Source organism: Muntiacus reevesi, chromosome X (genome assembly GCF_963930625.1).
Source record: "Muntiacus reevesi chromosome X, mMunRee1.1, whole genome shotgun sequence".
In the NCBI taxonomy this organism is placed as follows: domain Eukaryota; kingdom Metazoa; phylum Chordata; class Mammalia; order Artiodactyla; family Cervidae; genus Muntiacus; species Muntiacus reevesi.
This window is the reverse complement of record NC_089271.1, coordinates 104,277,700-104,305,300: the sequence shown is the minus strand read 5'-3', so window position 1 is coordinate 104,305,300 and position 27,601 is coordinate 104,277,700. Positions and strand designations below refer to the sequence as shown.

The following is a 27,601-nucleotide window of genomic DNA, read 5'->3' as shown; positions in this document are numbered from 1 at the left end:
TGAATAGTGACAGATGGTAACTAGACATTGTGGTGACCATTTAAAAATATATAGAAATATCAAATCACTATGCTGTACAACAGGAACTATTTAATAACATAATGCTGTAGGTGAATTATACTTCAAAAACAAACAAACCTATAAAAAAAGATATTAGATGTGTGGTTACTGGAGGTTGGGGTGGGGCAAGGGGGAGTTGGATGAAGGTAGTCAAAACATAGAAAATTCCTTTATAAGTATTAGAGAGGAATTTTACAACATGTTAAATGTAATTAACACTGTGGTATGTTATATATGAAAGTTGTTGAGAGTAAACCCTAAGAGTTCTCATCACAATGAAAAATATTTTTATCTTTTATTTTTGTATATGAGATGATTAATGTTCACTAAACTTATTGTGGTAATAATTTCATGAGGTATGTAAGTCAAATAATTATGCCGTACACCCTAAACTAAGACAGTGCTGTATGTCGCCTATGTTTCAATAAAACTGCAAGAAAAAAATACATGCAATATCTGAAAAGGGCAATAAAGCAAAGCACAATAAAACAAAGTATGCCTGTATGCGTTTAAGGTTCCACCAAGTCTTTTCAAGGCTTGATAGCTCATTTCCTTTTAGTGCTAAACAATATTCCATTAGATGCACCAGTTTATTTACACATATATCCATCAAGGGACATCTTGGTTGCTTCCAAGTTTTGCCAATTATGATTAAAGCTGCTATAAATATACAGGAAAAAAGATTCAATGCAATCCCAATGAAAATCCAGGCAGCCTCTCCTGGAGAAATTAACATACTAATTCTAAAAATTATATGAAAATGCAAAAGACTTCAAATGGGCAGAACAATTATGATAGAGAACAAAGTTGGAGAAACTATACTATGTGCTTATTCGGCATGCTTTCATGACTTAACTATAGAGCTACAGTAATCAAGAAAATGCAGTATTAACATCAGGAGAAACCCAGAGAATAGAATAGAGTCCAAAAACATACCCATACATACATGGTCAAAGATGCCAAGGCAATTCAGCAGAGAAAGAACTGGGCTTCCATAAATGGTGCTGAAACAACTGGATAGATAGGAATAATGAACCTAGACTCTTAACCTCATAGCATATGACAACTGTTGCTAAGGACATGGAGCAAATAGAACCCTCATATATTGCTAGTAGGAATGCAAAACAGTGCAGCCACTTTAGAAAACACTTTGGTAGTTTCTCCTAAAGTTAAGTATACAGTTCCTCTACAGCCCAGCAATCCCATACCTAGGTATTTACTTAAGAAAAAGGAAAACATTATGTCCACAAAAAGACTCGTATGCAAATGCTCAAAGCAGCTTTATTTATCATAGCCACTGGAAACAATCGAAATGTCCAAAAACTGGTGAATAACTAAACCAACTGTGATATGGTTATTCAAACGGAATACTACTAGTCAGCAGTAAAAAAGAACAAACTAGGGATGCATGTAACAACATGGATAACCTCAAATGCACTATGCTAAGTAAAATAACTCAGACTGAAAACACAACACACTGTATGACTTCATTTATTTGACATTGTGGAAAAAGCAAAAGTGTAGGGACAGAAAATAGATCAGTGTAGTTACCTATGGCTGTGCTGGGGGAAAGGATGACTACAAAAGAACACAAGGGAAGTTTCTGCAGTAATGGAACTTTTCCATATTTCTGTCTTTAGGTGGTGCTTCCACAAGTGAATGGGATTATTAAAACTCATAGGATTGAGCACTAAAAATGATAAAACTTACTGCATGTAACACATACTTCAATAATGTTGGCCTATCTATTGATCTATCTACACATCAATGCCTATTTACAGAAAGTCAGGCAGTGTCACTTAAGTCTCACAGCAACACTATGAAGGAAGCACTTTCACTATTCCCTTTGTACAGATGGGAAATGAAGGCTTAGGTGTTAAATAACCTGTCCAAGCAGATAGTAGCTCACAGGGCTGAGATTCAAATTAAGATCCATTTGACTCCAAAGTCCTTCTAATTGAGTACTATTCAATACTCACTTTAATCATTCAAAATTCTTGGAAAAGCATCTAGGTAAATACATGCTAGTGATTAACCAAGATCTCCAGTAGAGAGAATTAAGGACAGTCTTTTCACTCTTGCTATGACTGCAGATTTTTCGGCAAGGTATTGATACATAACTTTTTGCCTTTTCATACTGTGATTACTGCAGATGGTGACTGCAGTCATGAAATTAAAAGGCACATCCTCCTTGGAAGAAAAGCTATGACCAACCTAGACAGTGTATTAAAAAGTAGAGACATTACTTTACCAACAAACGTCTGTCTAGTCAAAGCTATAGTTTTTCCAGTAGTCATATGTGGATGTAAAAGTTGGACGATAAAGAAAGCTGAGCACCAAACAATTGATGCTTTCGAACTGTGGTGTTGGAGAAGACTTGAGATTCCCCTGGACTGCAAGGAGATCCAACCAGTCAATCCTAAAGGAAATCATTCCTGAATATTCATTGGAAGGACTGATGCTGAAGCTGAAACTCCAATACTTTGGCCATCTGATGTGAAGAACTGACTCACTGGAAAAGACCCTGACGCTGGGAACGATTGAAGGCAGGAGGAGAAGGGGACGACAGAGGATGAGATAGTTGCACAGGATCACTGACGCGATGGACATGAGTTTGAGTAGGCTCTGGCAGTTGGTGATGGACAGGGAAGCCTGGTGTGCTACATACAGTCCATGGGGTCTCACAGAGTTGGACACGACTGAGCAACTGAACTGAATTGATTGATACATACATGCCCTACCCTTGTATTATGAGAAACAACATAAGAAATTTCAATTGGAAAAAAGGGGGGGATTTCAAGGTGATATGACCCACAACTAGAGGAAAACAATAGAATGGGAAAGACTAGAGAGCTCTTCAAGAAAATTAGAGATACCAAGGGAACATTTCATGCAAAGATGGGCACAACAAAGCACAGAAACAGTATGGACCTAACAGAAACATAAGAGATTAAGAAGAGGTGGCAAGAATACACAGAAGAACTATACAAAAAAGATCTTCATGACCTGGATAACCACAATGGTGTGATCACTCACCTAGAGCCAGACATCCTGGAGTGCAAAGTCAAGAGGGCCTTAGGAAGCATCACTACGAACAAAGCTAGTGGAAGTGATGGAATTCCAGTTGAGCTATTTCAAATCCCAAAAGATGATGCTGTGAAAGGGCTGCACCCAACATGCCAGCAAATTTGGAAAACTCAGCAATGGTCACAGGACTGTAAAAGGTCAGTTTTCATTTCAACCCCAAAGAAGGGAATGCCAAAGAATATTCAAAATGCCGCACAATTGCACTCATTTCACACACTAGCAAGGTCATGCTCAAAATCCTCCAACCTCGGCTTCAATAGTATGTGAACTGAGAATTTCCAGACGTACAAGCTGCATTTAGCAAAGGCAGAGGAACCAGAGATCAAATTGCCAATATTCGCTGGATCACAGAAAAAGCAAGAGAATTCCAGAAAAACAACTACTTCTGCTCCATTGACTATAATAAAGCCTTTGACTGTGTGGATCACAACAAACTGTGGAAAATTCTTCAAGAGACGGGAATACCAAACCACCCTACCTGCCTCCTGAGAAACCTGTATGCAGGTCAAGAAGCAACAGTTAGATCTGGACATGGATCAATGGACTGGTTCCAAACTGGGAAAGGAGTACGTCAAGGCTGTATATTGCCACTCTGGTTATTTAACTTATATGCAGAGTACATCATGGGGGCTGGATGAAGCTCAAGATGGATTCAAGATGGCCAGGAGAAATATCAATAACCTCAGATATGCAAATGACACCACCCTAATGGCAGAAAGCAAAGAGGAACAAAAGAGCCTCTTGATGAAGGTGAAAAAGGAGAGTGGAAAAACTGGCTTAAAACTCAACATTCAAAAAACTAGTATCATAGCATCTGGTCCCATCACTTCAGGGCAAAATCACTGCAGACAGTGACTACAGACATGAAATTAAAAGACGCTTGCTCCCTGAAAGAAAGCTATGACCAAACTCAACAGTGTATTAAACAGCAGAAACATTATTGATAAAGGTCTATATAATCAAAGCTATGGTTTTTCCAGCAGTCATGTATGGATGTGACAGACCATAAAGAAGGCTGAACACTGAAGAATTCATACTTTTGAACTGTGGTGTCTGAGAAGACTCTTGAGAGTCCCCTAGACTGCAAGGAGATCAAACCAGTCAATCCCAAAGGAAATCAACCCTGAATATTCCATGGAAGGATTGATACTGAAGCTTAAGCTCCAATACTTTGGCCACCTGATGTGAAGAACTGACTCCTTGGAAAAGACCCTGATGCTGGGAACGATTGAAAGCAGGAGGAGAAGGGGATGACAGAGGACAAGATGGTTGGATGGCAACACCGACTCAGTGGACATGACTTTGAGCAAGCTCCAGGAGATGGTGAAGGACAGGGAAGCCTGGCATGCTGCAGTCCATGGGGTGGCAAAGAGTCAGACATGACTTAGTGACTAAATAACAACAACAAGGACCCACAAAATTTAGCTCAGAAGCTAACCTCCAAGAGTATAAACAACAGTGGGAGGACCATCAAACTTGGAGAGGTTTCTAACTAGTGTATCTATACAGCCTTTTCTTAGAATATTACTAATACTTTCATAGCATTCTCTGCTACAAAACCAGAGTAATATGTACCTCATAAGGTGACTGTGAATATAATATAATTAATATGAAAAGTGCTTTGTGTAAAGCATTAAATTGGTGGTTCTCAAAATTTTTAGTATCAAAATTCTTTTACATTCTTAAAAGTGACTGAGGACTCTAAAGAGCTTTGTTTATATAGATTATATGTTTGCTATTGCTATCTACTATATAGATTTTAAAACCATTATTCAAAATATTTGTTACTTCATAAAAATAAAAATAATAAACATTATAGTAACATAAACAACATAATTTTAATGAAAAAACTTTTTCAAAATTGTTTTTAGAGTTTTGCAATTTTTTAAAATGTCTGGCTTGACTGTGTGTCTATGGAATATATAAAAGCATAATGAGAAGTCCCTCAAAAGAAACACACTAGCACGGGCACATGTGGACATTAGAGTCAAGAACACACAGGAGTAGGACTAGATTAGAGTCTGAGCTTCCCCAGCAACAGGTGAAGAGACCAGCCCAGTATTGGAGGGCATCCTAGGGAGGCGAGGTGGACTGTGACTCACAGCAAGGGAAAAGACATTGACAACTGAGATCAAAGAAAAACATTTATTATTCTTATATTTTTACTTGTTCTGTACTTGCTTCTGGATTTTTTCTTTTTTCCTTTTTTTTCCCTCTGTTGCTGTAGTTGTTGATTTTAACAGTACTATTAAATCTATTTACACTTCTGAGAATTTTTTTTGCTAATCACACCTTTTATTTCCTTTAAATACATCTGCATCTATGGTGGCCTCTCATGATTTTGAGGGTTTTTTCTTTCTTTTTTCTTTTTTAATTTTTATTTTTTTATTTTTATTTTTTTTCTTTTTTTTCTTTTTTATTTTTCAGTGGGTTTTGTCATACATTGATGTGAATCAGGGCAGAAGAAGAGACGCAGAAGTACAGAACAGACTTTTAATTTTTAAAAATTTATTATTTTTCTACATAATTATTTTGTTGCTTTTCTTATTCTTTTCCTGTCATATTTATTCTTTAATATATACAAAAATCTCCTTTATCTACCTCTAACTTTGATTTTCTATTCTTACTTTCTTTTCTTTTTCTCACCATGTTTATCAGTCTGTTTTGCTTTCATTGCTTTATTCCCCAGTTGGCATATTGCTTTGGCTTTGTTTTCCAGCTTATGCTTTAATTAGTTTTGTTTTTACCTGGTGGATATCATTTTTGCCTTCCTTTGCTCGCAGGGTCAATCTCTTCTACTTTCTTTCATTCTTTTTTTTTTTTTTTGGACTGTTTTGGTTTTGTTTGTATATGTGTGTGTATATATATTCCATTATTTTTGTTAGTATTAGTCTGATTTTGTATTTGCCAATTGTCTGGGGTTTGCATTTTGTTTCTTGTTTTAATCCCCTTTAATGTCATAACAAACCACCTGTGGAATCTCTGTTCTCTGGCCAGGATCAGGCCCTGAGCCTTTGGAGTGGGAGCACTGACAAGATACTAGACTACCTGAAAACTTCTAACCCAGGGATTATTAATTAGTAAGAACTCACACAAAGGCCTCCTCCTGTATATAAGACCTGGCAGTACTCAACTACCGGCAGAATGCAATGCAGGAAGACTCACCCAAACAACAAACAAGACAAAGACACAAACCCAATCACCAGCAAACAGGATTACCACCTCATACAGTCCTGACCACCAGTGGAAAAAAAAAAAAAACTTACCTTCTCCCACCAGATCACAAGCACAAGTCGCACCCAACAGAAGCCTACACAAACCAGTGAATCAACCTTGCCCATCAAGGGCAGAAACCAAGAGGAAGAAGGAATTTGACCTCAAAATCTGGCAAAAGGAGATCTCAAACACAATAAATTTAAAAAAAAATAAAGAAGAAAAGAAAAGGCAGAGAAGTATGGTGCAAATGAAGGAACAAACTAAAAACAGATAAGACCAACTAAACAAAGAGGAAATAGGCAAACTACCTGAAAACGAATTCAGAATAATGATAACAAAGATATTCCAAAACCTTGAAAACAGAATGGAGAAAATGCAAGAAGTGATCAACATGATTAAAACAATTGTCAAGGACATAGAAGAAATAAAGATTAAGCAAACAGTGATGAATAACTCAATTACTGAAATTAAAAATACTCTGGAAGGAACCAATAGTAGATCAATGGAAGCAGAAGAATGGATAAGTGAGCTGGAACATAGAATGGTGGAAATAACTGCTGAAGAGCAGAATAATGGAAAAAGAATGAAAAGAATTGAGGATAGCCTCAGAGTTCTCTGGGACAACATTAAACGCAAGAACTTTCAACAGTCAAGTGGGCCTTAGGAAACATCACTACAAACAAAGCTAGTGCAGGTGATGGAATTCCAGCTGAGCTATTTCAAATCCTAAAAGATGATGCTGTGAAAGTGCTGCACTCAATATGCCAGCAAATTTGGAAAATGCAGCAGTGGCCACAGGACTGAAAAAAATCAGTTTCATTGCAATCCCAAAGAAAGGCAATGCCAAATAATGTTCAAACTACTGCACAATTGCACTCACCTCACACGCTCACAAGGTAATGCTCAAAATTCTCCAACCTAGGCTTCAACAGTATATGAACTGAGAACTTCTAGACATACAAGCTGGATTTAGAAAAGGCAGAGGAAGTAGAGATCAAATTGCCAACATCCGTTGGATCATAGAAAAAGCAAGAGAATTAAAAAAAAAAATCTGCTTCATTGACTACACTAAAGCCTGTGTGTGGATCATGACAAACTGTGGAAAATTCTCAAAGAGATGGGAATACCAGACCACCTTACTTGCCTCCTGAGAAACCTGTATGCAGGTCAAGAAACAACAGTTAGATTTGAACATGGAACAATGGACTGGTTCCAAATTGGGAAAGGAGTGTGTCAAGGCTGTATACTGTCACCCTGCTTATTTAACTTAAATGCAGAGTACATCAAGAGAAATGCCGGCCTGGGTGAAGCACAAGCTGGAATCAAGACTGCTGGGAGAAATATCAATAACCTCAGATATGCAGATGACACCACCCTTATGGCAGAAGGTAAAGAGGAACAAAAGAGCCTCCTGATGAAAGTGAAAGAAGAGAGTGAAAAAGTTGACTTAAAATTCAACATTCAAAAAAATACGATCATGGCATCCAGTCCCATCACTTCATGGCAAATAGATGGGGAAACAATGGAAACAGTGACAGACTTTATTTTCTTGCGCTCCAGAATCACTGCAGACAGTGACTGCAGTCATGAAATTAAAAGACGCTTGCTCCTTGGAAGAAAAGCTATGACAAACCTAGACAGCATAATAAAAAGCAGAGATATTACTTTGCCAACAATAATCCATATAGTCAAATCTATGGTTTTTCCAGTAGTTATGTATGGATGTAAGAGTTGGACCATAAAGAAGGCTGAGTGTTGAACTGATGCTTTTGAACTGTGGTGCTGGCGAAGATTCTTGAGAGTCCCTTGGACTGCAAAGAGATCAAATCAGTCAATCCAAAGGAAATCAATCCTGAATATTCACTGGAATTACTGATGCTGAAGCTCCAATACTTTGGCCACCTGATGCAAAGAGCTGACTCATTGGAAAAGATCCTGATGCTGGGAAAGACTGAAGGCAGGAGAAGAAGGGAATGACAGAGGAGATGATTGGATCGCATCACTGACTCAATGGACATGAGTTTGAGCAAGCTCAGGAAAATGGTGAAGGACAGGGAAGCCTGGCATGTTGCAGTCTGTGGGGTGGCAAAGAGTCAGCTACGACTGAGCAACTGAACAACAAGACCAAGGGAACAAGATAAACAGCTCAGAGATAAACCCACACATCTATGGGTACCTTAGTTTTGACAAAGAAGGTAAGAATATACAATGGGGCAAAGACAGTCTCTTCAATAAGTAGTGCTGGGAAAACTGGACAGCCACATGTAAAAAAAAATGAAATTAGAACCCTTCCTAACACCATACACAAAGATAACCTCAAAATGAATTAAAGACCTAAATGTAAGACCAGAAACTATAAAACTCCTAAAGGAAACACAGGCAGAACACTCTATGACATAAATCACAACAAGATCCTCTATGATCCACCTCCTAGAATAATGGAAATAAAACAAAAATAAACAAGTGGGACCTAACTAAAATTAAAAGCTTTTGCACTGCAAAGGAAACTATAAACAAGGTGAAAAGTCAACCCTCAGAATGGGAAAAAATAAGAGCAAATGAAACAACAAACAAAGGATTAATATCAAAATATACAAGCAGCTCATACAAGTCAACATCAAGAAAAAGAAAACCAATCAAAAACTGGGCAAAAAAGTGAAGTAAGCCAGAAAGATAAAGAACATTACAGTATACTAACACATATATACGGAATTTAGATAGATGGTGGTGATAACCCTATATGCAAAACAGAAAAAGAGACACAGAAGTACAGAACAGACTTTTGAACTCTGGGGGAGAACGTGAGGGTGGGATGTTTTGAAAGAACAGCATGTATATTATCTATGGTGAAACGGACCACCAGCCCAGGTGGGATACATGAGTCAGGTGCTCGGGCCTGGTGCACTGGGAGGACCCTGAGGAGTCAGGTGGGGAGGGAGGTGGGAGGGGGGATCGGGATGGGGAATACGTGTAACTATATGGCTGATTCATGTCAATGTATGACAAAACCCACTGAAATGTTGTAAAGTGATTGGCCTCCAACTAATAAAATAATATTAAAAAAAAAAAAAAAAAACTGGGCAAAAAAACCTAAACAGACATTTCTCCAAAGAAGACATACAGATGGCTAATAAACACATGAAATGCTGCTCAACATCGCACATTATCAGAGCAATTCAAGTAAAAACTACAATGAGACATTACCTCACACAGGTCAGAATGACCATCATCAAAAAAATCTACATACAATAAATGCTGGAGAGGGTGTGGAGAAAAGGGAACCCTCTTGCACTATTGGTGGAAATGCAAATTGATACAACCACTATGGAGAATAGTATGGAGATTCCTTAAAAAAACTAGGAATAAAACCACCATGACCCAGCAATCCCACTACTGGGCATATACCCTGAGGAAACCAAAACTGAAAAAGACACCTGTAACCCAAAGTTCACTGCAGCTTTAGTTACAATAGCTAAGACATAGAAGCAACCTAGATATCCATCAACAGATCAAAGGATAAAGAAGTTATTGTACATATATAGAATGGAATATTTAGTCAGTCATAAAAAAGACCACATTTGAGTCAGTCCTAATGAGGTGGATGAATCTAGAGCCTATCATACAGAGTGAAATAAGTCAGAAAGAGAAAAACAAATACCATATACTAATGCATACATATGGAATCTAGAAAGATGGTATTGATGAACCCATTTGCAGTTCAGCTATGGAGACACAGACATTGAGAACAGACTTATGGACACAGCTGGGTGGAGGAAGGAGAGAGTGGGAGGTAAGAAGAGAGTAACATGGAAACATATATTATCATATGTAAAATAGATAGCCAATGGAAATCTGCTGTATGACTCAGGGAACTCCAACCAGGGCTGGATAACAACCTAGAGCAGTGGGATGGGGAGGGAGGTGGGAAGGATGTTCAAGTGGGAGTGGACATGGGTAAGCCTATGGCTGGTTCATGTTCCTCTTTGGTAAAAACCAATGCAATACTGTAAAGCAATTATCCTTCAATTAAATTTTTTTTTAAATCAGAAAAAAATAAAATGTTTGGCTTCATAGCAGATACCTAGATTATAATATTTATGTCTGCATTCATTCTGTTGACACTGTCTGAGTTCAAGCATGTGAAGAAGAGCTGATGTCACAGAGATATGTCATCAGAAAAAAACTCAGTATTTTAATTGGTCTTTTAGATAATGTTGGATATTTTTCTTCAATAGGACACCAAAACCCAATAAGTAGTGGTTCCTTGATGTGGACTCCAAAACACTATCAATGAACTTTTTTTCTTGACCATGCTGCAAGGCTTACAGGATCTTAGTTCCCAGACTAGGATCTGAACCCAGGCCCTTGGCAATGAAACACCAAGTCCTAACCGCCAGGGAATTCCTTCAGTGAATTTTTTATAGTCTGCTACATTAAAATACACTGGTCTGTCTTGCACTTTGGATGAATCTTTTATCCTTGCATGATTTTAACTCCATATAGGTCAACCAGAAAATATTAGCACACTGAGTAATGAAGATCTTTAAATGCTGACACATTTCACTATATTACAGCAACAAAAAAAGCACATTAGTTGTTATCACAACCCATTTTATCAGAAGGGTTTCCCTGGTGGCTCAGATGGTAAAGAATCTGCCTGCAATGCAGGAGACCAGGGTTCAATCCCAGGGTTGGGAAGATCCCCTGGAGAAGGAAATGGCAACCCACTCCAGTATTTTTGCCTAAAGAATTCCATGGACCATAGTCCATGGGGTCACAAAGAGTTGGGCACAACTGAGCAACTTTCACTTTCACATTTCCTGGCACCAGCTTGATTTGTGCTCAGGTGCCAGCAGTTTACTCACCAGAGTGAAATGGCAACCCAGCAAAAGAGGACAAGGATGTCTTAGTATTATTATGAAAATAGTTCTGACCTCGCAGATCCCTGGAAAGTTTCTCAAGGCCCCAAGGGGGTCTGTGAAAAACAGTTTGATAACTCCTGCACTAAATATATGTTAGTTATGATTATTCATGCTCAGAAACAAGGGGAGGCCTTTATAAGCTGCCACACAGAGGGAAAGCACAACAACTGAAAGATTCCAAGAGAAGAATGATGTTCCTAGACTTCAAAGAAAAGGGTTTGAGGGAGATTCAAGAGCTAGTAGAAATGGAGTGATCACCAGAAACAGAAAGTTACCAGGTGAGAGAACTTTTTCTCTCTGATAGCACAGGGGGATATCACACAATCTAGAAAATCAGAACCAATTTGTTAACCAAAGCCCTCAGCTACATATATCATTACCAGAAACAATGGACTGGAAAACAGAAAGGATTTTTAAAAGAAAAAAGTGGATTAGAACATTAACAAATGCAAGGACAATGACAAACACAAGGTTCTTAGGTAAATTAGGTAATATGCAGAGGCAAAAATTTTCCAAGAGTTTCAGACTATAAAACAATAAATAAATGAGGTGGGGGAGAGTAAACCCTGTAAGATAAATACATTATTTTCCCTAAAAGAGTTCTATTACTTAATAGAAGAAAAAGCAGTGGAAATAATGAAAATTAAAATGTTGGAAAAGTATTTAATAATTTTTGTCAGAATTGCTGAAGCTGAAACTCCAATATTTTGGCCACCTCATGAGAAGAGTTGACTCACGGGAAAAGACCCTGATGCTAGGAGGGATCAGGGGCAGGAGGAGAAGGGGACAACAGAGGATGAGATGGCTGGATGGCATCACCAACTCGATGGACACGAGTTTGAGTAAACACCGGGAGTTGGTGATGGACAGGGAGGTCTGGCGTGCCATGATTCATGGGGTCGCAAAGAGTCGGACACGACTGAGCGACTGAACTGAACTGAAAGGGATATTAGACTTCCCTGGTGGCTCAGATGGTAAAGCGTTTGCCTATAATGCAGGAGACCTGGGTTCGATCCCTGGGTTGGGAAGATCCTCTGGAGAAGGAGATGGCAACCCACTCCAGTGCTCTTGCCTGGAAAATCGCATGGATGGAGAAGCCTGGTGAGCAACAGTCCATGGGGTTCCAAAGAGTCAGACACGACTGAGCAACTTGACTTTAACTTTTCAAAGGGATATTAAGAGTTCTGGGTCTATTACATGAAAAATTAAAAATATAAAGAAAACAAGGTGACCTTACAAGAGGACAAATAATAACGTATAATAACAAATAATAACAAAATATAACTTCTTCAAATATTGTTGTTGGAGAAATCTAAAGAGGATAAAGAGTTGTGGTATTGGTTTTCTATTGCAGCCATACAAAATTAGCACCAACTTAGTGGCTTAAAAAGCACAAATAGTATCTTTACAGTTTTGAATGTCAAAAGTCTGAAATTGTCTCACTGGGTGAAAATCAAGGTGTCACCAGGGTTCTGAGTCTCCTGGAGGCTCTATGAGAGAATGTTTCCCTGTCTTACTAGCTTTAAGAAGCTGCTTCCCAGGTGGCTCTAGTGGAAACAACCTGCCCGCCAATGTGGAAGACATAAAAGATGCAGGTTCGATCCCTGGGTCAGGAAGATCCCCTGGAGAAGGGCATGGCAACCCTCTCCAGTATTTTGCCTGGAGAATCCCATGGACAGAGGAGCCTGATGGGCTACAGCCCCTAGGGTTGCAAAGAGTCAGACACGACTGAAGCGACTTAGCATGCACACACAGAAGCTGTTTCAGAGCTGGCTAGTAACCCACCCCCCCACCCCCCCCCTCCAGTTTCAAAGCTCCAGCACACCTCCCCCCCACATTGACTCACTCTGACTTCCTCTTTTGCCTCCCTCTTCTACATTTAAGACCTCGGATAATGGGCCCAGCCAGAAAATCCAGAATAATCTCCCCTATTTTCAGGTTAACTGATTGGCAATCATAATTCCAGCTGTTACCTTAATTTCCCTTTACTGTGTAATGGAATGTATTTCGAAGTTCCAAGGATTAGGATGTGGGCATATTTGGGGGATAGGTGTCATTATTCTGCTATCACAGGCCTAAAATAAGAAAGATCACTTACTGGATTAAAAAATAAAATCTAAATCTATTGCAGTCAACAGTCACACTTGCAACCAATGTCAAAAGTCAAACCAACTACAAGAAAGGAGACAACACAGGTTTATCATTATTGAGTAAGAAAAAGAGAAGCAATTTACTAGTAATTTGATAAACTAGATTTCAAAGCAAAAAGCATTCAAAAGACGAATAAGGAAAATCTAAATAATGAAAACCTAACAGCATGACCATAAGGTATGGAACTAATCTGACAATATTTCTTTTAAAAATATATAGAAAGCACCATTGCCGGGCTTGGCACCAAGCAGGTAATACACAATAAATGTTAGTTTCCTTTCTTAGATAATGACTAAACCAAGGTTGAAACAGAATTAATACAGAATATTTAAAATACAACTAAACAACTGAAATATCAATATGCCCAGATAGCTGCCAAAGCAAAGCTCAGAGAACATGTATCCACTCGAAAAGTGTAAATCAAAGCAAAAAATAAAAGAGACAAAAGGAAAACCAGAGAATTGAGTTCCTCTCCAAGAATTTTAAGGGAAAAAACCAAAGAAGCCAAAATATGGAAATAATAAAAGTAGAAATAGAAATGTGGAACCAAAATGAAATCAATAAGTAACATGAATAGCTGGCTCTTTGAAAAAACAAACAACTCCAGAGTCAATCAAATAAAACAAATTAATGCCATCAGAAATTATAGAATATTGAATTTACACATGCTTCTAATTGGCAAGAAAAATAATAATATCTCAACAATACCAATACATTTAAATCCAAGAGAAAAAGATGACTGCCTATTAAATAGGAAATTTCAAAGCTTATTGGCAGGAAGAGATTATGACATAGCAGTAACACAGTGATAGGAAAGTTTACTTTTTAAAAAAATCTAAACTTTGGAAGGTGAAAGATTCAGGAGACACATGATGGTGACAGTTGCACAACAATGTGAACATACTTAATGCCACTGACTTGTACAGATAAATATGGTTAAAACACTATGTTTTATATCCTGTGACTCTTACCACAATAAAAAATCATTAAAAAAAAATTAAGAGCCTAAACTAGTATGTTACTTTTCAAGAAACTTTCAGACCAGAATCCAAGTATAAAAACAGACTGCTCAATTCTCCACCAATCAGCAAATCGAGGTTCCAGTGGATATTCTGGCACCGAACCACCACTTCCTCAATTTCACTCTTCCAATTACACCTTAAAAATGGTTTTACTACACTCTCATCTGAATCTGTAATGCCAATACAAGATCACTAAGTACAGTCACATGAGTCAAACTACAAAGCTAGTATCCTCTCTGAAATGTACAAGGAGCTCTCTGCTTAAGGCTCAAATCCCCTCTCTCCACCTTGGGGTGAGGGGAAAAGGATTTAGGGATGGAGGAAATATACCAAGTAAAGAGATGACACTGTCAGTATAAAGGTTTATTATTTTTTTTCCTACAAGTCAAAAGAATGCAACTGGACTCATACTTTTCTTCCAGTGAAAGCCACTGGCTTTACCTGGAGCAGGCGCACACACACACACACACACATATACATGCTCTGGGTGACACATCCCTGTGAGCACCTGTCTATAACTTCAGAGAATGGCTCCAATTGACAAGCTGCTGACACTCTCCCAACATTTAAAGGAACTGCGCCTCTTACACTGAGCAGAATCTTACAAAATTTAGTCATTTACTGGCAAGAACACACAAAAGCCAAATAAAAGCAAATGACTCTTGAGGAGGACTAGATAGAGCCCAGGCCTGTGGGAACTGTTTTCCAGCTTTGTGGTTGTGGGGTAGGGGTCACTCTCTCCACACTAGATTGCTCATATATCCACTCATTAAGATAAGGGGATAAGAAAGTCCCTGTAAATGATGAATTTTACCTCTAGTATGACCAAAGAAACCAGTTGTAACAAGCTCATTTAGCAATCATTTTACTCACTATTAGGTCATAGGTGACAAAGTACAAATCGTCAGTTAAATAGAGCCTATCTCCAGAGTTCAGGGATTTCATCTTAAATTCTAGTCTCCTTGTACAGGTATGGCCTATGATCAGGCGACGCAATTGGAAACCCCAAGCTCAATATTGGGAAGCTTCGCTTCTAAAGTCCTAGGAAACTATCTAAAATGCCTCTAATCCACTGTCTCTCTCCTATAACAGAGTTTCCAATGGCTCATATCTCTCTGTACCCAACACTCTACACATTTATCGAACCCCTCACCACCCTGCTCTTCAAAGAACTCGTACCCAACAAAAATGTGTGTGTAATTAGCAAGTAATGGGAATGATATTTTCAAAACCAGAAATTCTGCATTCAAGTGAGACTGGTCTCATTTAAACAGTTCCCCTGGGAGGCAGGGCATTAATCCCACTTCAGGGCTCAAGTCATCTTTGGACCTTTCCTCCTGGACTCGCCTTGAGAACCCACAGTCTGTTCTTTTGAATACCCTCAGTGGTGCCAAATCTTCACTGACAGTGGATTTTTAGAAATGGCCAAAAGTCAGTCAGAGCTAAGTCTAGTGAATAGGAAGTGTGATCAAACTAATTGGCACTATTTTGGTTAAACAATTGTATATGATTATAAAGCAGTGAGATAGATTTTCTTAGATGATTTGCTTCAAAGGAAAATTTCAGATGAGTAACAAGGGGTATGACCAATGCAACAGGTATATATTTACCTTTTCCCTAAGTAACTTCTTTGAAAGATAACACTCATTTGGATGTGTCAGCTCAAACACAAGGTTTGCTTTGTTTAATTACCACTCATAAATAGAAGGCTTCTTAGTATATTGGACCTACTGTGCCATGATTGGGGTGGGGGGCGTGTCACTAAATTAGAGGGGGTGCATGCATGGTCTACCCAAAAGAGCAAAGGCTTCAGAAGGAGACCAACCTCTTAGAATCCTGACTTGGGCCCTTGCTGCCTGTGTGGCTTTAGGGAAGTCACAAGCTAAGACTCTACAAAACAAGGCTGATATCAAACTCACAGGGCTGCTGGAAAGATTCAAGATAATGGGTACAGAGTCCTGACCTTGTGCCTGGCACATGGTAGGCGTCACATAAGTCATAGCTATTATTAACAATAACCTCACTATAATCAACAGGGTTTTCTTACTATAGGTAATCTGAGATGACAGAACAACAAATAAATAGACATTTGGGAGGTTAAGAGTTCATTAACAGTACCAACATACACTCACCACTGATGCATCTGAAGCATCATTAAAAAAAAAAACAGTAATGTGCCAAAAATATTTACAGGAATTGTGAGCACTATGTAGATAGAGTATTTTAAAATAACATGATGGGTGTTGTCTGCAATGCCCCTACCACATTGACCTTTCACCACTGTCTTAACACACCAGGCCTTCCCATGACCCTGGACCTCTGCATACTTCATCCCTCCTAAGATACCCTCCCTGCCCTCTGGTCTGACAAAAGCCTATAAGTCTATCCTTCAGGACCAGGCTGTGGAACCCTCCCTGTTGAACTAGACAGAATTCGTGGCTCTGCCCCTCGTGTTCCCACAGCATATAGTTCTTAGGTTCCTGTCCCTGGAACACCTCATCCTGTGTGAATTTTAATCTATTTCCATTTCTGCATCTTCTGCTGGGCTTGAGGAGCGTGGCGAGGGACCATGTCCCATTCACAATTGTACTCTGAGCACCCAGCACATCTCTGGCTTGCATCTCCACATTTGATAAAGAAATGCTTTACTATACTTTACAAACACCTCTTAAAGGCCAGGCAGCTCCCTTTTGTTAATTACCAGCAAGCTTTAACCTCTATAACTAAAAAGAAGCTCATGATCAACCAGTTCTGAGCCAGATGCAACGAGGCAGAAGGTCAGCTGGCACTCCTGCACATCTGAGAGTTGACAGCTGTAAATCATTCTGTCCGTGCCATTTCCCAGAGCGTTGGCAATACAGCAGCAGATTCAGACTCACCAAGATCAAAAGGCTGGAAAGGAGATTTGGAGTCATGGCCCCTGCCTTGACTATTGACAGTGACTATTCCTGTGACATACACAATCTGCAAAGTCAAGGCAGCCACAGTCAGCTTGGTGTCACGGTGTTCCCAGCTCTCCGATGGAAGGGCTGCATTCTGAAGGAGGAAGGGGGTGACAGGAAAGAGAACCAGGCCGCAAACCATGAGGAAGACAGTGACTCTGCAGAGTGAGTCGTTCATTCATTCATCCATCCCTCCCACAAACACTTTCTGAGCCAGGTAGGCAGGTGACTATAAAGCACAGAGTCAAGTCCCTGCCCCAACAGAGCTACAGTTACCTTTTCACAGGGCAGACAGGCATTAATCAAACAAGTACACAGACAAACACAAGGGTCCAGGCGAGAGCATGGAGGAGGAGCATAGCACCCTCTGCACAGGGGTACAAACAGGGCTCAGTGGGCTGGTCCGAGAAGGCAAAAAAGCTGCTCTCAGCAAGCAACAAGTGAGCTGAGATCTCAAGGAGAAACAGGGGTTCACTAGGTCAGGAGGAGAGGGGAACATTCCCTGCAAAGAGAACAGTGTGTGCCAAGGTGCTGGGCTAGGAGGCAGGTGTGGAATGGGCTCTGAATCCCAGGCAGGGGGCAAAGCTGGAGGCCCTGGCACAAGCCCTCAGTTCGCTCGCGAGCTCTCTGGCAGGTCCTCCTCGGCATGAAGCAAGACTAAAAATGACAGAACAGTGTCAAAAGCAAGGTGTGCCCGTGAGACATAACACACCACCAGCTGAAAACTGGCAGCTGCCAACATGAGTTGGCCACCGTCACAGCAGTCTCCGCCGTGAGGAAACACTGCTCACTTCCTCTGACCCACCACACCTTTACACTTCCCAGGGAGTTGTGCATCTCAATCCCGGGAGAACTAAAGGGCTGACAAATATGGTGATGTTTACCATAAAGCTGTTTAGATAGCTGGTGCATGTATGTGTGCTAAGTTGCTTCAGTTGTGTCTGACCCTTTTAGTGACCCCATGGACTGTAGCCCACCAGGCTCCTCTGTCCATGGGGATTGTCCAGGCAAGAATACTAGACTAGGTGGCCATTTCCTCCTCCAGCAGATCTTTCAAACCCAGGGCTCGAACCTACGTCTCTTAGGTCTCCTGCAATGGCAGGCATGTTTTTACCACTAGTGCCACCTGGGAAGCCCTTAGATAGCTGGTATTTGATTATAATTTTCATGTGTAAATTCTGGGGGACGAGGGGAGAAGCTACCGAAAAAAGTGGTTAAGGACATTATCTGTGCAGCACGGTTTTGTTTCAGCAACTGTTAGTTTGATCACTCCAGGCAACTCTTTGTAGCTTTAGAAAGCTCTTGTCACCTTGCAAAATTGTCCTGGAGCTTTCTATTTGTAAAGTGCTTTGCACTCTATCATTAATTGGCCTCCCTATTCTGCTATGGATAAAATAGATAAGTAAGTGGCCCAAGGACACAAAACAATTCAGATCTTATCATTTTCATCACCATCGCCAAATACACAAGGCCTATCCAACTCTGCTATCCCGGAGATCAACCCTAATCCCTACCTAGGAGCAGCAGAGGAAGGCGGTGCATGTAGTCAGTTCTCTGCTACTTGCTCTCAACAAGCTCCTCTATGCAGAGCATCTTGAAGGCCAACAGTGATAATGACTGCACTGGGATGGGCACACTGGCACGTCAGACTAGACAGAAGATGAACAGGACAGTGCTCAAAGAGGAGTAAGAGCGCTCAGGAAGTCACAATGGCTCGCAGCTTAAAATGCCACCATCCCTAAAGAGATGGCACTCCCAACACACACACACACATCCCTAAGGAGATGGCACTCCCAACACACACACACACACACACACACACACACACACACTCATCCTCTATCTCTCCCCCAAGACTTCCCTGCATCCCCCACAAGCAGCCTGGACAGTGGTCTCTCCTGGGCTGCCACAGTACAACACTGCACACTGCCGTAAGTCGTCTATTTCCCTGCCCTTCTCCATTCCCATGGGCCCTCCCAGCATCTGAAACCCCAAGCCCAGAACCCAGCATAGGAAAGGTTCATCGAGTGCGTGGCTTCCAATCAGCAAATATGAGACACGGCACTCCCTTCACAGGGCAGTGGACTTCAGAGATCAGCTAGACCAACTCCTTATTTTTCACATAAGCAGAGAAGCCCCCAGTTACATATGGCCTGGTCTCCAATCCAGGTCTTTGGGCTCAGTTTAGTTCCACATTTTACAAGTGGCTCCTATGTGTGTCAGACACAACCGGGCCTGTTGGGAAGAGAACTGAGCAGGAGACCGTCTCTGTTTTAGGGAGTTTACAGTCTGAGGAGGTAAGAGAGTTACAGAACACTTGGGCAAGTGCAAGGAGAGACGCTCGATTCCTTAGCCTGAGTGCCTTCCATCCTGTCCACTCACTAGTCCCCATCTGGGAAACAGAACGGCAATATCTACTTCCTGCAAATAAACATATAATCAAGACTGCTGAGACAACACACACGGAAAACTGTCAGGTTTACCCCCCAGAAAGCATTACATAAGGTCCCACCATACCCTGACACGGACTCCAAGGATTCAACAGTATTTCAGATATCAGTTCCACAAAGAAGCAAACAAGCGAGGTATGGGCAAACGTCCATGGCAAACCTCAAGGGCTGGGAGGAACTAGAGGAAACAGCTGGGGTGAGGGGTAGGGGTGTCGGGTCAAGTGAAGCGGCCCTGGCCCGGGCAACGGAGGCAGGCAGTGGGTGCCAGAAGATGGAGTGGTGAGAGGGAAGTTGGGACATCGACAAAGGAAGGCGAGCAGAGGGGCGTGGGGTTCCGGCAGGGCTGGGGCCGCGGCCGAGAGGTTCTAGAAGGGACGGTGGGCCGGAGGTTGAACGTAGCGGACGCGGGAGGAGCAGCGGGGCGGCGCCGAGGCCCATCGGTTTTCCGAGGAGGCTCGGGCAGGCCCCGTCGCCCACCGCGGCAGCACGGCCGCCGCGCCTCCCCAAGCCGTGCGGGCGGCGCCTCACCTCGGGTTGAAGTCCTGGAAGAGGCCCCTCAGGTTCATGGCGGAGATCTCACCGCGGCGTCCTCCTCCCCCCGCCCCCCCGCGCAGCGCGTTCTGCGCGTTACAGCGGGTACATGGTGCCAGCGCTAGCCGCGTAACCGTCGTCGTCGCCGCCGCCGCCTCCCGGAGAAACCTGAGCCGCACCTCCCTCCCCTCCTTCCGGGCTTCCGTAAGGCTGTTGCGCATGCGCCCTGAGCCCCGCCCCGCCGGCCCGAGGAGCGCGGTGGGCCATGCGCGACGCCTGTCTTCTGGCTACCGGCAAGCGAAGGTCCCGGCCCTCGGCCCCGCGCCGGGCCAAGGAGACGGCGGGGACGACGGAGGCCGGAGGGACAGGGGACCCGGGGGGGAGGGCGTGGAGAACCAAACAGGGCTGCTGACTCTGCGCAGGCCCACGGGGAGGGAGCGGTTCGCCCGGGAGTCCCACGGGGAGGTCTTCGCTGACCCCTGACACCTTGGCCCGCGCTGCCCTCTGGAGGTTTCCCTCTGCGAGAACTGAGCCTTGAGGGTAGTGACCCCGGGAAACACGTTTCATTTTGGCGATCTCCTCCCAGGCTTCACCTGTCAAACGTGTCAATGACTGCTTCTCAACTTCCCTCCCAAGGCCCACGGCAGCGCGTGGAGATATGCTGGCCGTCCCAAACTCAGGCTACCCTGCTCCAAAGTCATCTGCCCTCCCTGCGGCCTTCCCATCCTCGGTTGCCTCTGCGTTGGGAGCAGACCTAGTCACCTGCTTGGTTGCAAGGTGGGGTGCCCAAACTGGAAATCTGGAAGTCATCCTGGCTTTGCTAACCTAGTTCAAAATCTCCTTGGCTCCTGCCTAGATTCTGTGGTCGCCTCCCACCTGGCCCAACTCTTCCTCCGCTCTGAGCCATCCTATTTATAACTACCGGGTTCATTTTCCTTGGGCAAGTCAACATCTTTGAGCCTCATTTTTTTCTCCTCTGCAAAACGGAGATAATAAAACTTACTTCCTAAACTTGGCAAGATTTGGTGAGATAGCGTGCATAACACACTGCCTGGTGCACACTTGGTACTCAGAGAACACTGTTGCTATCTGGTGCTTCTGCAGGGGCCTCTCTTCAGGGAGTTTGTTTACTTTTGGAATTAAAGAGCAGAATAAGCTGGAGCAGGTGGCCTGGTCTACCTTCTTCACTTCCGGGCTGATATGAGTTTTCCATGGGCACAGGAATACCTTAGACATTAGTCTCATATCATTATGGGTAATAGTTATACTTTGTTACAATTGCAGTTTCTCAAATGGCATTTTTATAGGACTTAGCCCTGGAGGCAGCTTGAGAATATCACAATTATGAGAGTCATATTTTGCCATGATGTATTACCTTTCTTCTGAGAACTTGCAAAACATTTCACAAGTGGTAATTAGGCTTCCCAAACCCACTAGGGAGTGGGTATTATTATATGAGCTGTTTTTTAAGGATGAGTGACCTGAATCAAGTTTGTTAGCTTTTGAAGCACCAGAGGACTGTCCTAGAGTTTGAGTCTATCTCCCCAGCCCATCCTTCCAGTAGAGTCCTTTGTCTACCCCTGAGAAGATTCTCAATGAACATAGAAATACAGAAGGGAAAGCTGAGGCACAGAAAAGCTTGTATAATGTGCCTTGAACTACCCAACAACTAAGGATGTAGGATTTAGGGTTCCTGACAAACCTGCAGCCCACACTCTGCAAAAAAAAAGAGATACTTGTCAGTGACCAGATTGGTCAGTACCACTTCCTTACTAGTGGCCTCACTCCAAACAGGCATTAAGAGTGAGATTGTTGGTCAGTTAAGACACTTGAGTACCAGGTACTGTTGCCCTTTCAAGAGATTCGTGGACAGAAACCAAACGGGCTGCTCAGACTCCAGAGCCTTGAGAGCAGGCACTACTTTGGTGAGGTCCCAGAGGATCTTAGAGCTGAGCCACTGCTCTGTAGGTCTGCAGTAGCCCCCACCTCCAAGATGATCAGCCTCTGGGGGCTGCCTAGCCTGGGGGAACAGGATGCCAATGCACAAACAACTGTCACTGTATTCTTTTGCCCTGACAAGCCAAATTGCGAAGGGAGCATAGAGGCCTGTCCATGAGGACATATAGGAAAAATTGGACTACCCAAGCCTCCCATCCTGAACCTTTGAGAAGTGGAGGTACCTGGACTGCCTCAACTTCACTGGTGGCCCTGCCATGTATTTTCCTGGGGCTCCTATGGAAATAAGATTCAGAGCATCCAGATGACCCTCTTGTCCTCTTTCCAACAAGTACAAAAGACCCTGCTGCCAATCTGCTGCCCACTTCATACCCATCACTCAGTGTCTGACCCTGTGCAGCAACCCAAAGCTTCAATGACCTGTGTGGACAAATCCATGAGTGACCCGAGCATTGAGGAAAGCCCCTGAGCCATGCAAAGGATGACACTTTCATTATCTCCTCTAGCCAACCTGGACTGGCTACCACATTTTAGGGCCACCTTACTTAAAGGCTCTGGATAATCTTCGTACAAAGGCCTGAAATGGTTCTGGATTGAAAAGGCATGAACCCCAAGTAAACCAGAAAGCATATCCATGTGGCTTTGGAGTGGACACGTGTTACTGGCTTCAAGAAACTTCAGTGTATATCTGAACCATGCTTTTTAGGACCACCTTGGATTTATGCTACTCTTCGGACAAGTAGGTGACTTTTCCAATTCAACATTCACATTGACGCCAATGTGATGGGTAGAAGGTGAGCTTCTGAAGAGCAGGGCCCTAAAAGGAGCCAATGCTGCCTTCAGACACTCTGGTCGTGGAACACCTGGGTCAAGAAACAAAATAGTTGTGGTCCAGCTGTCCGTGCCACCAGGGCTGCTCCCGCAGGCCACCACAGCAACAGAATGAAGGGGACACAGAGGACTCAGACCAGTGTCATTGTCCCTCCAGTGGAGAGAGGGACAGCTAGGAGCCAATGCCAGGCTGGCTGGGGGACAGGGCCTGCCCCAGGGTTCCTGGGAGACCTGCTTGACAGCTTCTTCAGCCAGGCTGGCCCTTGTTGTTGTTGTTCAGTCCTCCAGTTGTGTCTGACTCTTTGTGATCCATGGACTGCAGCACGCCAGACTTTCCTGTCCTTCATTATGTCCCGGAGTGTGCTCAAATTAATAGTCATTGAGTTGGTGATGCCATCAAACCATCTCATCCTCTACCACCCTCTTCTCCTCCTGCCCTCAATCTTTCCCAGCATCAGGGTCTTTTCCAATGAGTTGGCCCTTTGCATAAGGTGGCCAAAGTATTGGAGCTTCAGCATCAGTCCTTCCAAGGAATATTCAGGATTGATTTCTTTTAGGATTGACTGGTTTGATCTCCTTGCTGTCCAGGCAACTCTCAAGAGTCTTCTCCAGCATCACAGTTCAAAAGCATCAATTTTTTGGCATTCAGCCTTCTATATCGTCCAACTCTCACATCTGTATATGAGTACTGGAAAAATCACAGATTTGACTAGACAGACCTTTTTAGGCAAAGTGAGGGCTCTGCTTTTTAATTATGCTGTCTAGGTTTGTCACAACTTTTCTTCAAAGGAGCAAGTGTCTTAATTTCATGCCTGAGGTCACCATTTGCAGTGATTTTGGAACCCAAAAAAATAAAGTCTGTCACTGTTTTCATGGTTTCCCCATCTATTTGCCATGAAGTGATAGGAAAAGATGCTATGATCTTAGTTTTCTGTTGAGTTTTAAGCCAGCTTTTTCACTCTCCTCTTTACCTTCATCAAGAGGCTCTTTAATTCCTCTTCATTTTCTGCTATTTGAGTGGTATCATCTGCTTATCTGAGGTTGTTATTTCTCCCAGAAATCTTGATTCCAGTTTGTGCTTCATCCAGCCTGACATTTCCCATGATGTACTCTGCATATAAGTTAAATAAGTAGTAGGGTGACAATGCACAGCCTTCACGTACTCCTTTCCCAATTTAGAACCAGTCCATTGTTTCATGTTCGGTTCTGACTATTGCTTCTTGACCTGCCTACAGGTTTCTCAGGAGGCAGGTAAGGTGGTCTGGTATTCCCATCTCTTTAAGAATTTTCCACAGTTTGTTGTGATCCACACAGTCAAAGTCTTTAGTGTAGTCAATGAAGCAGAAGTACATATTTTTCTGGAATTCTCTTGCTTTCTCCATAATCCAACAGATGTTGGCAATTTGATCTCTCATTTCTTTCCTCAGTCCATCTTGAACATCTGGAAGTTCTTGCTTCACGTACTGTTGAAACCTAGCTTGAAGGATTTTGAGCATTACTTTACTAGCATGTGAAATGAGTGCAATTGTGCAGTAGTTTGAACATGCTTTGACATTACCCTTCTTTGGGATTGGAATGAAAACTGATCTTTTCCAGTCTTGTGGTTACTGCTGAGTTTTCCCAATTGGCTGCCATATTGAGTCCAGCACATTCACAGCATCATCTTTTTGGAGTTGAAATAACTCAGCTGGAATGGGAAAAATAAGAGATCTCTTCAAGAAAATTAGAGATTTTTCATGCAAATACAGGCACAATAAAGGACAGAAACAGTATGGACCTAACAGAAGCAGAAGAAATCAAGAAGAGATGGCAAGAATACACAGAAGATCTATACAAAAAAGATCTTAATGACCCAGATAATCACTATGGTGTGATCACTCACTTATAGCCAGATATCCTGAAGTACAAAGTCAAGTGGGCTTTAGGGAGAATCACTACAGACAAAGCTAGTGGATGTGATGGGATTCCAGCTGAGCTACTTTAAATCCTAAAAGATGATGCTCTAAAAGTGCTGCACTCAATATGCCAGTAAATTTGTAAAACTCATCAGTGGCCACGGGATTGGAAAAGATCAGTTTTTATTCCAATCCCAAAGAAGGGCAATGGCAAAGCATGTTTACTCTACCACACAATTGCACTCATTTCACCTACCAGCAAAGTAATGTTCAAAATTCTCTAATTCTCTAAGCTAGGCTTCAACAGTACGTGAACTGAGAAATTCCAGATGTACAAGCTGGATTTAGAAAAGGCAGAGGAACCAGAGATCAAATTACCAACATCTGTTGGATCATTGGAAAAGCAAGAGAATTCCAGAAAAATATGTACTTCTGCTCCATTGACTATGCTAAAGACTTTGACTGTGTGGATCACAACAAACTGTGTAAAATTCTTAAAGAGATGGGAATACCAGACCACCTTAGATTAGACCTCCTGAGAAACCTGTAGGCAGGTCAAGAACAGCTAGATCTGAATTTGGAACAATGAACTGGTTCCAAATTGGGAAAGGAGTGATTCAAGGCTGTATATTGTCATCCTGCTTTTTTAACTTATGTGCAGAGTACATCATGGGAAATGCCAGGCTGGATGAATTACAAGCTGGAATCAATATTGCTGGGAGAAATATCAATAACCTCAGATATGCAGATGACACCATGCTTATGGCAGAAGGTGAAGAGGAACTAAAGAGCCTCTTGATGAAGGTGAAAGAGGAGAGTGAAAAAGCTGGTTTAGAACTCAACAGAAAACTAAGATTATGACATCCGGTCCCATAACTTCATGGCAAATAGATGGGAAAACAATGGAAACAGTGACATACTTTATTTTGGGGGGCAGACGGTGACTGCAGCCATGCAATTAAAAGACACTTGTTCCTTTGAAGAAAAGCTATGACAAATCTAGATAGCATATTAAAAAAGCAGAGACATTGCTTTGCCAACGAAGATCCGTATAGTCAAATCTATGATTTTTCCAGTAGTCATGTATGGATGTGAGAGTTGAACCATAAAGAAGGCTGAATGGCAAAAAAATGATGCTTTTGAACTGTGGGTTGGATAAGACTCTTGAAAGTCCCTGGGACTGTAAGGAGATCAAACCAGTCAATCCTAAAGGAAATCAGTCCTGAATTTTCATTGTAAAGACTGATATTGAGTCTGAAGCTCCAATACTTTGGCCACCTGATGCGAAGAGCTGACTCATTGGAAAAGACCCTGATGCTTGGCAAGATTGAAGGCAGGAAGAGAAGGGGATGACAGAGGAGATGATTGGTTGGCATCACTGACTCAATGGACATGAGTCTGAGCAAGCTCCAGGTGATAGTGAAGGACAGGGAAGCCTGTCATGCTGCAGTCCATGGGGTGGCAAAGAGTCGGATATGACTGATCAACTGAACAACAACTGGAATTCCATCACCCTTACTAGCTTTGTCCATGGTAATGCTTCCTAAGGTCCACTTGACTTCACATCCCAGATGTCTTTCTCCAGCTGAGCGGGTCACACCATCATGGTTATCCAGGTCATTAAGACATTTTTTGTGCAGGTCTTCTGTGTATTCTTGCCACTTCTTCTTAATCTCTTTTGTTTCTGTTAGGTCCATACTGTTTCTGTCCTGTGTTGTGCCCATCTTTGCATGAAACTGTCCCTTGATAGCTCCAATTTTCTTGAAGAGAACTTTAGTCTTTCCCATTCTACTCTTTCCCTCTATTTCTTTGCACTGTTCACTTAGAAGGCTTTCTTATCTCTTCTTGCTACTCTTGAGAACTCTGCATTCAGTTGGGTACATCTTTCCCTTTCTCCTCTGCCTTTCACTTGTCTTCTTTTCTCAGCTATTTGTAAAGCCTCCTCAAATAACCATTCTGCCTTCTTACCTTTCTCTTTCTTTGGGATTATTTTAGTCATCACCTCCTGTACAATGATGCAAACCTTTGTCAATAGTTCTTCAGGCATTCTGTCTACCAGACCTAGTCACTTTAATCTATTTGTCACCTTAACTGTATGATCATAAGGGATTTGATTTAGGTCATACCTGAATGGCCTATTGGTTTTGCCTACTTTCTTCAATTTAAGTCTGAAGTTTGCAATAAGGAGTTCATGATCTAAGTCACAGTCGGCTCCATGTTTTGCTTTTGCTGACTATATAGAGCTGCTCCATCTTCAGCTGCAAATAATATAATCAATCTGATTTAGATATTGATCATCTGGTTATGTTCAGGTGTAGAATCATCTCTTGTGTTGTTGAAAGAGGGTGTCCGCTATAACAAGTGCTTTCTCCTGACAAAGCTCTGTTCACCTTTGTCCTGCTTAATTTTGTACTCCAAGGCCAAACTTGCCTGTTACTCCAGGCATCTCTTGACTTCCTACTTTTGCATTCCAATTCCCTATGATGAAAAGGACATCTTTTTTTGGTGTTAGTTCTGGAAGGTCTTGTAAGTCTTCAT

At 42.1% G+C, this 27,601-nt stretch overlaps 1 protein-coding gene and 1 non-coding gene across 2 annotated transcripts in view; one reads left to right on the top strand and one right to left on the bottom strand.

The window, feature by feature from the left end:
* TMEM185A (transmembrane protein 185A) overlaps window positions 1-20,562 on the bottom strand; it is a 40,863-nt gene extending 20,301 nt beyond the window's left edge. Inside the window, exon 1 of the mRNA XM_065915468.1 lies at window positions 20,379-20,562. Within this exon, the coding sequence (XP_065771540.1) occupies window positions 20,379-20,416 (38 nt within the window). The 5' untranslated portion in view covers window positions 20,417-20,562. The remainder of the gene's footprint in view (window positions 1-20,378) is intronic.
* TRNAY-AUA (transfer RNA tyrosine (anticodon AUA)) lies at window positions 12,242-12,313 on the top strand. The gene has a single exon. It is a non-coding gene; the product is annotated as a tRNA-Tyr (tRNA).
* Window positions 20,563-27,601: the final 7,039 nt, after the last annotated feature.